Source organism: Cavia porcellus, unplaced genomic scaffold (genome assembly GCF_034190915.1).
Source record: "Cavia porcellus strain 051 isolate PalLab524CR breed Dunkin Hartley unplaced genomic scaffold, mCavPor4.1 scaffold_5, whole genome shotgun sequence".
NCBI classification, from domain to species: Eukaryota; Metazoa; Chordata; class Mammalia; order Rodentia; family Caviidae; genus Cavia; species Cavia porcellus.
This window is the reverse complement of record NW_026947488.1, coordinates 44,812,973-44,828,692: the sequence shown is the minus strand read 5'-3', so window position 1 is coordinate 44,828,692 and position 15,720 is coordinate 44,812,973. Positions and strand designations below refer to the sequence as shown.

Genomic DNA, 15,720 nt, shown 5'->3' with positions numbered 1-15,720 from the left:
TCTGATCGGTGGACATCTTCAGAGAGGAGCTCTCTTTTTCTTCCTTTTCTGTCCTGCTTGCACTTGTGTTTTCTTTCAAGTCTTAATCCATTAGTAAGAAAGGAAGTATCTTGTGTGTAAACACAGCCACCACATTTTCTTTCCTTGGAATTCTATGACATTTTTCTCTCCAGCACTTCCCTGTAGCTGCCTTACATCTGCTTTTAGGACCAGTGTAGAAGCAGTTCTACATCAGTTTCATGTTTCATGCCACGTTGGAAGCATTTCCTAGTCAAGCATGCCAGTAAAAGAAGACTCTGCAGAGCCAGAGCTGGACTGGGGAACTTTCCAGGCACTTTAGCGATGTGTCATGAATTCTGTTTAGAGATTAGTGTTCAATTAAAAGTGTTTTTTTCCATGCCCTGTGTCATGGAACTCTGTAAAGTAAATGAGAGTATGGTGTTTGGGTGTTTAGGCATCACCCCTGGATCCAAGCATTTCAATACAAATGGGAATCATCGACAAATGTTGCCTGGCCTTGTTGAAGGTGATATTCATAGGCTTCTAAGTAGAAGATGATGGCCCATAGCTCAATTTCAGAAATATTTTCACTTTGTGACTTTAATATGAAATTCTTCCCAAGTTGAGCAAAGGAACTATAGAGCAATGTGTGCAGATGGAACCATAGCTCACCATGTACAATGTGATGAAACGCAGTCAACTCTTCGTCATTGAAATATTGTTTGGCCATGTTGGAAGTATTCTAGTCCCCTGCCTTGGTCTATTCCAACAGTTCTGGGCATTGAATTTGTCTAGGGCCTCCACTAGACTGAGGTCATCTGAGAGTGTCCTCAGAACCATTAGAAACTGTTTTCCCTTTTCTGCTGTTTCTCCCTTCCCTGAGGCTGAAGGTAGACTGATGTTTCCTGCTTAGGAGAAAAGTAGTAGGGTGACAGGAGTATAAGGGAGGCAATATCTCATCTGTTAGACATATCCAACGATGATGGAGTCAAATGCACAGTATATTCTAGTGCCTCTGCATTTAGTTCTAAGTGACCTGAAGTTGCATCTTCACAGTAGAGAACTTGCTTAGCAAGGTCATTGGTTCAATTTCCAGCATGAAAGGAATAAAAAGAAAGAAAGAAACTAGCTCTTTTAATTTTAGAAATCTTAAATTTTTTTAAATGCAACTGGACAATTTTTCCAAAAGTGTTTGGAACTGAGATTGCAACTTTACTTGAGAGACTTAAGAAATAGAACTATAAACCTAAGTATGTTATTCTGCTGATTGAATTAAGTCATGAGTAACATATCCCATAGCCACTATGATGGAAACTGGAAACTGGACCAGTCACCAGCACCTAAAACATCAAAAGTCAGCTTCATTCATTGGTAATTCTTTAATAATCCTATATCTATTCACACATGCTGTCTTGTGAGGTTGGCAGGAGAAGTCAAAGGGTGCAGGCAGCTTCCCACCCACCTGATGAGTACCTGAGAATTCAGGCTGCCCTGAGACTCTAATTACATTCAACCTGGGAGGAAAACTTGCTTGGTAAATTACCCATAAAGTACCATCTATAGTGAAGTATAGTCCCTGCATGTTTTCCTATAGAAAGATGTAAATGAAACAAAGGAAGGGAACCTCAAAATAAGTTCTTGAACAGGCAAAGCAGAAGACTTTCAGTTCCTCCCATTTAACTCAACTGTACTTAAAAATATTAGGACCAAAGATAAACAGTGTGAAATCTGACTTTTTAAACTTAATGAATAAAAATAGTGGCAGTGTATTATGGGTAAACTTAATGAATAAAAATAGTGGCAGTGTATTATGGGTAAAAACAATCTTAGAATGTCAAGATAAATGTAGCATTACACTCTCATTGGTCCACACTAAAACTATATTAAAAGAGATATTTTTTAAAGATATTCTTCACTAAATGTGTGGTAAAGAAGAAAAGAAACAGCAATTATACACTAAGCAAATTCCAAAACAACAACATTATTTAACTTCAGGAAAAATAAAAAATTGTGCATAAAATCAAAAATAATTGTTAGGTTACTATGTGACTCAGTTCTGAACAAAATACATAGACACTAAAATGTGAACACTCAATATTGATTGACCTACCTAATATAAAACTATATTAGAGAGAGAGCATAAAGGGAGTATAAACATACACTGTATATATGTGGGAGTAGAGATAAGAAGGGGCAGTGCCCTTGTCACCCATGGTGGGAGCAAAAGACTAATTAATGCAAGCACATTACTTTCATGTATTAGCAGAAATTATCACAAGTTCCAGCTGAAAGATCTGACAATGCTTGCTTCTAATCAAGGGGAAATAAAAGAGCTTATCTTAATCACCTGTTTTAATAATAACTGTTTGAATAACAGAAGTGGTGAATAGAAGGTAAAGAAATCCATCTAAATGGAGAAGCCATCCTTGGCTTTTGCCATGCTGTGTCCCCACAGTCATCTCCTACAGCAGGATTCATGTCCCAAGACTAAACATCACAGATGACTCCTTGGCTGTACCTTGGAGATTATAGTCACTGACCACACTCAGCTCCTCCTTAGTTCTTCTTTCCAAGCCTGAATGATCAGACATCAAACTTGGCTCATTTTCTTTCCTACTCTCTCACACATGGGCTGCAGAATGCTGAAACTAGAAGACAAAAGGGAATTGGTCTTCTCAGAATAGTCTTGAAATTTGTATCCCCAAGCAGCCAGAAAGTTCCTATGTGGGCAAAATGAAGTTGGCATGTTTGAACCTCCAAACCTAGGTACCTATATAATATGACACCATACTAACAATGGAAGCATGAAAGAAATCAGGTAGGAATGTCTCACGCTGTGTTTTTAAGATCTTGATGTGCAAGTCTGTGAAGGACACATCTGTGATGACTCCCAATGCCTGGCACATGGATATGTGTCCTGTTGTAGTCAGGGGTTGTACACAGAGAACAACTAGGATTAGGACATGGAGTTTATAATATTTTTATAATGATCACTGGAAGTTAACACAAGAAAATGCAGGAAATCTATCCGCAACACCAAAGACACAGATTATTTAGTCAAGAGCCTAAACCCTATGGCAATGTCCCACATGAGTCCAGATAAAAACCAAGAGCTCAGGACAATGCCTCCACGAGTCCAACTGGAAGTCCAGAGCCCAAAAAAAGGACTCACGCCAGTCTCTTTTACGGATTCGTGCCGGGAAGACCCAGGGGTCAGTGGTGGAAGCCAGAAAGTCCATGCCAGCAGGATGAATGAGCTGTGCTAGTGGGATGAGGGTTCTACGCTGGAGCCGAGAAGTCACACTCACAACAAAGAGCAGGGCTGTCCTGAAAGGCACCACAGCTGTCCTCAGGGACACAGAGGCCCCGAGCTCCTCTGACAACAAGCATAGTCGGGTACATGCCAGGAAGCAGCGTGACAAGTTCATCCTGGGACCAGGCAGCACATGTCTGCCCCTCCAGAGCCAGGAAGTAATGCTCGATGTGAAGACCAAAGCTTCTCCAGGAGAACCAACAGCTCAAGACAGCAACTCTTAGGAGAATCCACAATGCCTCCTTAACACTTCAATCCCTCTCCACCTCTCTTCTTCTCCATCTATTTATCCTGGCAACCCTCCTCAGGTGGAGCATCTTCTTTCAATGCATGCTGATGTAATCCAGCTGGCCTTAAGTTGACCACCAGTTCTCAAACCATAACAGGTCCTCAATAACAATGTATTCATTGAATAATCACCAGCAAAGCAGGCTACAACTCCAGTGTGAGTTCAAAACATCTTATTCTTTCAGGAAAGACCTGAGATAAAAACATCTTTTCCTATACCCCTGGAATACAAAGATCAATCCAGAAATTTCTGTTGGAAGATTTGTAAAAGAAATCATTTTTTGTAGTAGGACCACAGAAAATAGGAGGAGGATTCCAAAAAACTCTTCTAGACCAGTCTTTGGTTCTTTCACCAGAGCTTTCTTTTCTGGATGCAAATACTCCTCTTTCTAATTGTCCCACCTGGCTCATGGGATGGCCTCAGTTTTAGAGGAGTCAAAGTCTGTACCCAGTAAATGCTCAAGGTCTTTACCTGCACTTGTAACCATGAGCTACGTGCAGCTGAGGGTGACTGGATTCACTGTGGGGCTTTAAAGCGTCTCTGGAAGATTTTATTGTATCACAACAGAGTTTCAAATGTGTATCTTCTTAGCATCTTCAGGAAGACATCAGCCATTATATGTCCCAGGAGAAGGAGAAGGCCAGAGATAGAGGTCAGTGTATGGCTGTGACATTTGTGCAAAGCCAAATGACATTTGAGAGATTTTGTTTTCTGCACCAAAGATATTGGTGGAAAATGGGAAATATAAATTTCCCCTGGGGACCATCATTTAGCTATGATGCTTGCTTGTGTCTCTCTGAGGATGGTTCCTATCTGGTGAAGTCAGATCTGTTCCCTATTTGCCATGCCAGTCTCTTTTTCACTGAACATCAGAGCTGCTTTTAAATATTTCACACAGCAATGATTTGTTCCATTCTTTCAGGGATTTACAGTTTTTCTCCCTGGGTTCTACGTGTTTCAAACACTACTTATGTTTATAAAGACTTTTGGGTGCCATGATATAAGAGATGTATATATCAATCTTCATTAGAAAATAGGTAAGAGATTTTATTTTTAGCCTTTGTCAGTTGGCCTTGTCCCTCCGGAACTTCTTCTTGTTGATTTTATTCCAAAATATCATAGCATTGTTTTTCAATGTGGTTTCATGTTTTATAATTTCATTTAATATGGGATATTTTGTTTTAATTTAGCTATTAATCATCCTCGATGCAATGGCTTGCTTGTATCCAGAGACTTTTAGAGCTAGAAGAAAGTTAGTAGTTCATATAATTTACTCACCATTTGATTAAGAAATTTGCTTGAGACTAGTTACTGCTTGAGGAGTAGAAGTTAGATCTTGTGCTGTTATTAATTTGTTGAGAAAAGAGTGTGTTAAGGTGAGGTGCAGCTCAGTAGCAGAGTACAATACTTGTCTGACACTTGCAAGGTCTTGGGTTCTATCTGCCACAAAATAATCTAATTAATAAATTAATAATAAAAATGTGAACACAAAATCAATGTGTTTTCCTATCTTAATTCTGAAGTTTTTTTTAAAAAATTGTTTAGTGTTTCTTCCTTAGACTGAAAAAATTATAAGTTATTTTGTATAAGCAATGCAAAGGTTTTTTTGGTTCATTTTTGTTTTGTTTTTAAAGAACTGGTGCATTTAAATCAATGGCAATAGCAATCGTAAAGCTGGAGATGGTGTGGAAACAAAGGCAATCCTCTGAGAAGCTGCTCTGCCTCAAAGCCTTTACTAGTTGGAACTACTTTTAGACTAATTTATTGCATAAAAACATCCGTGTTTGCAAATGAGCTCCTGACTCCCTCACTGACACTTTCTGGATGACATACCTGCTCCTTATCCTCAGCTCTACACTGACTGCACTTGACCTTGACATCCTTCCGCCTAGTTGTTTGATGCACTGAAATCTTGAGTGCTGGCTCCCTTTGTTAACAAGGCAAAGCTAAGGGCTGCAAAGTTGAAAGCTTTGTACATTGCTTTCCTTGTACCTGGAGTCTGCAGGTGTGTTCCGTGAAATGCAATACAAATTAATTAATTTGTAATTAATGAATTCATTGCTCTTATCAAAATGAGATAAATTCTTTCACTAGGAATTTTAAATTTTTTAACACAGTTATCAATAGCTATTCACAGTGAATATAATCATTAGGTACTGAAAACATGTACTAAGAAATTTTTAAAAATGTAATAAAACAAAAAAATGACAACTCGTCTAACTCTTGTGCTTTTTCTGATTTTATTCTGAGGAGTATTATGTTAAACCTATCAAAAGGTTGAGGGGTGTAGCTCAGGGGCAGAATACACACTTAGTACATAAAGGGCCCTTGGTTCAATTGCTAGCATCAAAGGTAAAATTTTTGATTTCTATGAAATAATACAAGAAGAAAAGTTTAACCCAAAAGGCTGTGTGTTAGTTTACATATAGAATATTAACCTTTTATTTAATAGTATTTAATTTAGCAATATTTTATATATATATATATAGATAAATATGTCTGTGAGGGGGGTATGTTCTGTATTTGTGGTCTCATAGTCCTTTTCAAATTGGCTTTATTATATTCCTGGCTTCTTTCCTTATTAATGAATTAAGTGCCATTTTGACAATTTTTATGTATCAATACCTTGATGATGATATCTTCCCTTGACATTTGTAACTTACTTATCCTCACTTTTCTGTTTTGTACCTATAGCAGGCAATAATCACAAACACAGTTCAGCATTTTTATTAATATAAGTGCCCAGAAGATATTAATAATAAATGGATATTGATGCTAACATTCAAATTTGTTTGTCACCTCTGCCCTATCATGTTTTGTTTTCATTGCTTTTAAAGTTGCCAATCAGGGATCAGAGATATAGCTCAGCGGCAGAGCTCCCACCTGGCAAACACAAGGTTGTGAGTTCAATTCCCAGTACCAAAAATAGGTTAAAAAATAAAAAAATAAAGTTGCCAATCAGACCAAAACATTCGTTTGTGTGAAATAAGGGTTAGAAGATAGGGTGTGAAGGTCTAATTCATAAAATTCATCTACATAAGGTTAAAACATGTGCTGTCCTTTATAATTTTCCAGTTTCAAGACAGTTTATTTTCTGTTGTGAAACACAGTAAGCATCCCAAGACAGCAAACGGACAATGTTCACGAAGCATCAGGGGAGACTGGGGGAATGACAGTGAGACAAATGCATATCTGCCTTGCATGCGCCTGGCTCTCCGGCGAAGGATGATCTTACTTTCTACTAAATTAAGAGCTCTCTGAAGGCAGGAGCTTGGTTCTCTGTGCAGTATTTTTGTCTGTAGTTAGTATTAGTTGTCCACATCCAGGTTACATAGACTTTACATTTAAGAAAAACAATGCTCAAGTCAGTAAAAACTAGAATTGTTACATTTTATTTTTACTTGCAATTTTAGTAGCAGAGACAAAAAGATGAAAAACGAGTGCATTCCCGTATCATTGGTAGAAGATTCAAGTGCAAGAACTGTAACAGAAAGACAACTGGTAATTTGCACTAAAAGCCGTAACATCATGCATAGTCTTTTAGTCAGCAGTTCTGTTTCTGAGAACTCATCGCATGGAGATAATTAAGGATCTGTAAAACACTGTAAGCATCAAAACATTTAATGGAGCACCATTTATTCCTGGTGGAAAATTTAGAAACTACTTTAGTGATCAGTGATAATCTTGCTCTAATTTTACATTTGTCATAGAAAATTATAAATAATTATATGTTCTATGCCATAAATACTTACCTATGTAGAATTGATTTTCACCTGAAAATGTTGATAGTGTATTTTTCTGTTAATACAAATGAATTATATACATGTAAAATTGTGTATATGGTTGCATCTTCCTGGAAGAATTATACACTTTTTTGTATGCATTTACATCAAGATTTTAACAATATTGTCCTCTGAAAGAATTACATATGCTCATGAAGTTTCATATTTTCTTTTCCAGTTTTTTCATTGTCTAGTTTTCTGAATGTACGTATATCAACTTAATGAATACAAAACCGTATCAGAGAAAAAGAATTGCCATCCTCCAATATTTACTGGAGGTATTTTTACTACCATAAATATGTTGGGGTTTGTTGTTGCTTCCTTTGGTTTGATTTGGTTTGATTTGGTTGAGTCAGGATTTCACCAGGAAGTCCAGGCTTGCCCTCAGTGATCCTCCTGCCTCAGCCTCCCTAGTGCTGGAATTATAGGCAAGTAACTCCACTCCTGGCTATGTTGTTGTCTTGAGGTTTTGGTTAAGTTTGAGGAAACAAATTTTGGTGAAGCACCAAATAGTTCGGATGGGTCACTTCACATCTCTAAAGAAGTATTATGATACAGAATTGCCTTAGTACACATATCACAAACAACATTAAGCTGTATACCTTAACTATGTATAATTTTCATCTGTGAAATTACCTCAGTGAAGCTAAAATAGTTATTTCAATATTTAGCAGGTCACATCAAAAAAGTTACTACGAAAGAAAAATATTTAAAAGGAATTTGAGGTAAACAAATGTGTGTATCACATACATACCATTTGAAGTGAAATCATTCTAAAGATACAATTTTATGACCTCCCTTTCTAAGAATGTTTAATTTCTTGTTTTGAGGAAAAATTCATTTGTGATCATGTTTCTTTTCTGTTTTATAGAAAAGGATAATTATTTGAAGACATTTTCACTTTATTTTAAATAATAAAATCACTTATGCATGATGTTTTTGATTAAAAGCAGTATGTATTCTTAATAGAAAATTTGGAAAATTATCTCAAATTCTATTTCCCACAGACAACATTTTGTTGTCCATCCATAAATTGATACTGATTCTTATATTTATAAGAAGATGGTATTAGCTACAAAATTCTCTGAAAAAGTCAATGAGGACGAAGAAACAATATTTTCTTTATAATCGATAGTGTTTGAAGGTATTTACAAAGAATGGCATTAGCCTGGCTTACCCATATTCTAAAGTTGTGACTGCTGTCTTCCATGCTGAATAATTACTGGAGTTTTCGGGGGGGGGGGTGAGGATTAAAACAACAAGATCCTGGCAACCCTTGTGAAGAGCACATTCACATCCTTCTTGCTTCTCCTCTCCTCCAGGACAGATATCAGTGGATGGATTTATGCGCTATCTGAGTGGAGAAGAAAATGGGGTCGTTTCCCCTGAGAAACTGGATTTGAATGAAGACATGTCTCAGCCCCTGTCTCACTATTTCATTAACTCCTCACACAACACCTACCTCACAGGTAAGAGCCTGCATGTCTTCCTGCGGGGCCCGCCTCCGCAGGTATCACCAACCCCAGCTTCCATCATTGGAAGTAAAGGTGAATTTTGAATTTTGTCTTGTTTCCTCTGAAAAGCCTCTGAGGACTCTGGGGTTCCATCAGCAGCATCTCCACCCACACACATCTCTTTTGTGAAGCAGTATCATCCTTTCACAGCGGCCTCAGATTTCAAGGCTTGGGCCACTTACGTTACCTGCATACCAGTGGAATTTTCATTTCACAAAACTGATTGGTGAAGTTAAAGCCCTTGACAACCTCAGCTATCTCTCTGGGCTGTGTTCAGCTACAAGAGGCCTCTAAGGCCCTTAACAATTTCTGCTGAAAGCAATTGCTTTATGACAGGACAGTACACAAAAACAAATTGGTCTACAACTAACAATATATACTTCATAGTAAATACTGAAGGAGAAAAAAATGTATTTGTATCCTAATTTGACCCTAAATTGAGCTTTCTCATGGTTTTTGTAAATGGTTAAAAAGAAAAATATTAAACCATATATGCATATGTATAATCTCACAGTTTAGAATTAAACTTTTAATAACTGCAGATTTTAATAAATTGAGATTTTTTATAAACACAATACTTTCCTTCTAAGATAATTTCTACATGGCAGAGCACTGGTTACATGCCTTAAAAAAATCTTTATAAAGATCTGCTGCTGGTAAAAGAAAAATTTTAAGTAAGCTTTTTAAAAACATTAAATTTCTGCTTCGCACTGTCCTAACATAGCAGATAACCAGACCTAAGCCAGCAAAACAGAATTCGGGAATCTTTTTTGCCATCTGTGTATGGTAGATGCCTCCAGTCCTCAGGGGGTTTTTGAGGTGCTCATGCCTTACTGTCCAAGGCTGTGCAGCTTATGCTGCAGGACAGACAACCAGTGAGAGACACACACAGACCAGATAGACCCCAGCCGTGCACACCCAGGGTCCTGCCATCTGACAGCTAAACACTTCTTCCTTCAAGATTTTAAAGGGAGATTCATTCCCTCCAGCCTCAAAGACATATTGTGTTGCTATCAAGTCCAGCATTGGCATGCTGTCCCACATTAGAAAAAAAAGAGCTTAGCATAGAATTGAGTTTGGGACTCAGCCAGCAGCACAGCCCCAGATACCCAAGAGGGGCTATCCCAAGGTATCTCCTTGTGATCTAAGACCATTGTCCAGTACCAAGCAGTCTTGAGTTCTGCAGTCAGATGATTGCATCTCTCCATGTTTTGCCTGAAACCTGCAAGGCTCTTAGGCAATTAGTGGTCTGTTTTTTGTCAGCTGACATCTACTAAGAAAGACTCATGCCACAGTACTCACTGTGTTTGCATTTGTCTCATCCTAAATTCTGTGTTAGTCACTTATTGCTGCTTAACAGAGTGCTCTAAGGCTCGGGGCCGTTAAACAGACATTACTTTCTTTGCATCCATATTTTTTGACTAAGGAACTCAGTGGTTAGAGGGAATGGCATGTCCCCATGCCAGGGTGTCCCAGGAAAAGTGAACAAAGAGAATAAGAGGAAGGGATTACCAAAGATGGCAAATTGATAGGTAGCAGGGTAGAGAGCCTCTCTGAAAAAAAAACAAAAAACAAAAAAAAAAAAAAACTCAGAATTTAACACCATGAAGAAGACCAGACGAAAGGAGAGGGATTCTCACAACCCAGGAAGAAACTGAGGAAAAATACAAAGGAAAAAAAGAAAAAAAAGCAAGGAAGGAAGGAAGGAAAAAAATGGTTGAAAGGCTGGAACCAAACGCATTCTCACTGGAGCTGGTCCTGTGCTGTGCTGGGTGCTCCTTGGAGCTGGATGGCTCACAGTCGCACTGAAGTCACGGCAGGGCCGAAATTGGGGGTTGGTGAGCCCAAGGCCTTTGGCAGGAGGATGCGGTGCAACAGAGTGCAGAACCAATGTGGAGAGCTGCAATAACCGGTGGTGAGTGCTAGGAATTTGGTCCCGTGGAGGGGGTGACCAGCTGAATGACATACTGGAGTTGGGCAGTATGGGCCTGAACCTGGAACCTCAGTGGCATCAGTTAGCTGTCCCTGACCCAAAGAGAGCTGGTAGGATCTGCTTGGGCTGCGTCATGCCCCTGGTTGGAAACCAAAGCCAGGGACGAAACTGTCCTGAACCTGTGACATCCGCACAGCACAGACTAACGTGGTGAAGGCACTCACTGGTTGACTGGCTCAGAGGAGAGGGGCTAGACCACATTGCCCCTGTGTGCACCTCATCAATCAACAGCAAACTAGAGAGAGCAGCAATCCCCTAGTAAGGATGCTTCAGAAAAACTGTAAGCAATACAGAAAGGACCTGATACCTCTACCATACACCTGTCTGAAAGAAACTAGAACCATAACAAGAGAAAGAAACAAGAAAAAGCCTCCAGCCACTGACCCAGGGAAAATAAGTCCAGGAGAGGTAAATACAGAAGAGATCAAGGGCAGCAAACATGCAATATTGGACACAGCATCAGTGGACATAAAGAAATACCTGCATGACCTCATAGGCGAACTTAAAACTGAAATTCTAATTCAAATAAGCATGATATAAAAAGATTAACAAAAGAAATGCTAAGCACCCTAAAGAAGAAATGCTAAGCACCCTAAAGAGATGGAAGAATGGAGGAACCCAGAAAAAGGAGAGAAACCTTTGATGAAGAATATAAACAAAATCTAGAATACAGATCCAAAGAGATTACCGGGAAATTAAAAACTCCTTTGAAAGCTGGCAAAATTCCTTGACAGAAACTAAAGTTAGACTTTCAAAACTTGAAGATAGATTTGCAGTGTGTGATCATGAAAGGAATGATCTCTTAAAAATTAACAATTAACAATACAAAGGAAGTAACAATACAAAGGCTAGAAGATGACAAGAGGATCTATAAATTAAGAATAAAAATGTGAGCAAAGAAGCAGGAGTAAACACAAATGAAATACAAATGCTATTCACAGAAATAATTAAGAAAAAGTTTCCAAGGCTAGGAAAAGGAAGTGATATTCAGATATATGAGGCATACAGAACTCCAGCAGCTACAACCAAAACAGATCTACACCCAGACATATAATAATCAAGATCCCAGAACAAGAATAGAATATTAAAAGCAGTCAGAGAAAAGAAACAGATCACCTATAATGGAAAACCCATCAAAATCATGACAGATTTCTCAACACAAACTATCAAATCAAGAAGAGCTTGGAGCAAAGCATTCCAAGCCCTGAAAGAAAATAACCTCCAACCCAGATTGGTGTACCCTGAAAAACTCTCTCAAAATTAATGGAGAAACAAGATGTTTCCATGACAAAGAGGAATTGGGGGAGTTCATGATTGCCAATGCAACTCTACAAGAATACTGAAGGACATTCGAGAGAGAGAGAGAGAAATCATCAGGATTTGAGCAACAGTGGCAAAGAGGCCTCAATGAATGGGGCAGGCAGTGGAATAAAGAGAAAAGTAAACAACCAACAGTAGAAAAATAGCATTGCAGAGCTGAGGCATAGAAGACTGGCTATAATCTCTAACACAGATGGCCTGATACACTAACAAAAAGAAATAAAGGCAGAGTAGATCAGGAGATAGGGTCCGTTGAGATACTCTGAACAGGAAATATAATCTAACTGAAAGAAGGATAATAACCAAAAGTCAAAGATGAGAAAACAATGCTCCATGTGACAGGGAACCAGAGAGAAATAGGTACAGCAACTATTCTGGAGACGACAAGATGCAATAGGATACCCATTCTGATTTGATTATTAACTGCTTTGAAGCCTTATAATGTCTCCAATGTTTTGTTTTTATTAATATTACTATGTAGTGTTGTGTTCAATTATATCATGCCTGATGATGTATAGACAATTCTATTGAAAATAACAAGAGACATCATAACAACTACTTAGATCACCTAATATTGTGGGGTATATATGTCTTTTTTGTTTCATGTTTTTCTAGAAATTTGTTTTGTTGTCTTGTTTTGATTTGTTTTTCCCTCTAATACAGAAAGGATAGGTATACATGTAGAGCTTCAGGCATGTGTAGAACTTCTAAACAGTTTACGAGAATAGATTTTATAATGTACGATGCAATGAACAGATACTCTGAAGAAAAAGAGACACTAAGATACCCAGTGTTAATTCTGTAGTGTCATGATATAATATCTAGCAATACTATTATTCTCTGTCCCGAGTAATATTAGTCTGTTTTCTTTTGTTTAATTTCAACATATGTAAAAATATGGACAGCTATTTTCAAGAGAACGAGAGACACTATAGCAGCCATTGTTGACTTCCCTATTGTCTGGTCTTGAAGCCTAAAATGCCTTCATCATCCTGTTCTGATCAGTTTAGTACTATTTTGTTCGGTATGAATTCACTGTGTATAAAGATCTGGACAACTATTTGGAAGAAAACAAGAGACAATATGATAGACAGTGAAGATCTCCGATAGTCTTACTTTGAAATCTGTGTCTCTTAAATTGTTTTCTTATGATCTGTTTTGTTCTATTTTGTTATGTTTAATTTTACCCTCTTTAAAATTAAAAAAAAAAAAACACTTCATAAAGAAAAGAGAAAGAAGAGAAAAGGATGTCCAAAGAGTTTAGGTGATGGGATCACCTGGAGCCCTGTCCAGTGTTTCTGTTCTGCTGGCTGCAATGACTCAATTGCTTCAAACAGAATTTCCTACTAAAGGCTTCTCCATGTAGCTTGGGGTTCCTCACAGACCAGCATCCTGAGGATAGATGCGGACTTCTAACAATGATGGGTCAGGGGCAAACCAAGCAGCGTCCCAAAGAATAAGGAGCAGCTTTTATTGCTTCTATCCTCTTAATTTCTGAAGCTCCCTAATGTCACTTCTTTTTTATTTGTTGAAAGAGTCATATATTTACTGAGACTCAAAAACGGGCGCCAAGGATAGAAGTCTTTAAAATTCTTCATCCTGTGTAAAAACAACTAGATGTGTCCTAAATTCAAGAGACGCATGTCTACTTAGCTGTCTTCCTTATATTTGGTTTCCTAGGATTACTACAAAGAATTTAAAACTGCCACTCAAGTTCATAAGCCTTCATGAAGGATTTTTTCTTTTTTCTTAAGGGTTCTTAATCTGACTTGGTAACACACACTGACTTGTCAGCTCAGCAAACTTTATAGGCCCCTCTAAGAATGTTAAATATGTAGCATCTAGGATTAGACAGGAAATAAGTTACATTGGTATATTTTTAATGAATGTTAAAAGGCAATTTCTGAGTAAAATAATATATAAAGACAGCTCAAGATGAATATTTTAGGGATGAGTATATAGCTCAGCCTGGCAAGCGCAAGGGCCTGAGTTCCATTCCTGATCCCCAAAAAATAAATAAATTGATATTTAAAGCAATGGAATATAAGAGGAAAGTGTCTGCAATTTCTACTGGTGACAAAGTCACAGACTACTAATACTACTGTGACATGTGACCTATATTCATCACCGAAGAGATTGTTAAATTTCATGTAGAAGTTAAAACTGAAGATATAACATTTCTTGTCATCAAATTTCAGGGAGGTCTGTAAAATGTCAATTTAAGAATCTAAATGTATAACATTAAAGAACTTAGCAAATGATAGAATCTTGCATTTATCACATACATAGAACAAGACTCAAAAAACCTTGCATATGTGTCCAATTGAATATTGAGTATGTAATTTTGTCTACCTGGAATCCATAATGATGAGTAATCTTACAATAACCCTTTAAGTACAAAATGCCTGCCAACCTATATACTTATTCATTACTTTCTATTATTGGCCATATAGTGACTAAGTTAAAAATACTAAAATAATTGAGCAGCAATACTTATTGAATATACATTATGCTCTTTTCATCTTCTTCTGATACATTAATTTTTTCTCTTTGTGCATATGGGTACAGCCTTACAGTTTTCAGATTTTATGGATGTTCATTCAGCCAGTCACCATCCTTCCTTTAATGCTCAGTATCTTGAATCTCTGTCCTCCTGACATGATCTTGAAAAAGTTCTTGCTTTCTCACATACAGAGGTGTTCAGACTCACCTTGTTCCTTTCGACCTGAGACATGAACCAGACTTTCTCCTGATGAGCGGGGCTCCTTTTGGTGGGAAACCAAAATATTACAGTTAGCATCAATCTGGACTCTACAGTGTGAAACATTATTTCCAGGCCATTTCAATGAACAAAGCCAGAAAACATCATTTTCTTTTTAAGTCATGGTTTATAAAGACATTTCCACTTCTGTCTTCTAACTTAAATTCTTGATTGTATAAGTCTGCTTCCTATAGCAGTCTTGGTACCTAATAAATTATACATAATTACTTATTTGCTCTACTGACAACACAATAATAGTTCTAAGAAAAGTGTTCAATATTCGTATAAACAATAAAACTACACAACATAATTCAAATCTTTCTTTTTTTAACTGTATTTTACTAAGGGTTTTTAGTGGAATTAGCTTCTGGACAGTCACAAATCCACCCTCCCACTGTGTGAGCTTGTAAGCACAGCAGTGGTGCAGGATGGACTGCAGAGTCTGGATGGTGTACATTTGAGGCCTGAGCTTGTCAACAGCCCGCAGCCCTCAACTAATGGGAAAGAGAAGGATTTGTACCAATTTTTGATTAAAGAGAGAATTCAAATAGCTGTCTCCAAATTTTTGTATCTAATTTGTATACATGATTTCTGAGCAATTTTCTGTCCAACTACTTAATTTCTTGCAATACTAGAGTGCCCATATTTTCCAGTATTCAATTTTTGAAAACTCTCTGAACTCTATGTTAAATTCTACTCCGATCTTAACTGATTTTGTTGTTTACTTGCACTGATTTTTCTGAGCTAT

At 37.6% G+C, this 15,720-nt stretch overlaps 1 protein-coding gene across 3 annotated transcripts in view; it reads left to right on the top strand.

The window, feature by feature from the left end:
* The window catches only part of Plcb1 (phospholipase C beta 1), a 690,621-nt gene that overhangs the window by 510,028 nt on the left and 164,873 nt on the right, over positions 1–15,720 (top strand). For all 3 annotated transcript variants that reach the window (XM_003476583.5, XM_063248714.1, XM_013159777.3), the window contains one exon: positions 8,707–8,853. In XM_003476583.5, the coding sequence (XP_003476631.1) occupies positions 8,707–8,853 (147 nt within the window). The remainder of the gene's footprint in view (positions 1–8,706; positions 8,854–15,720) is intronic.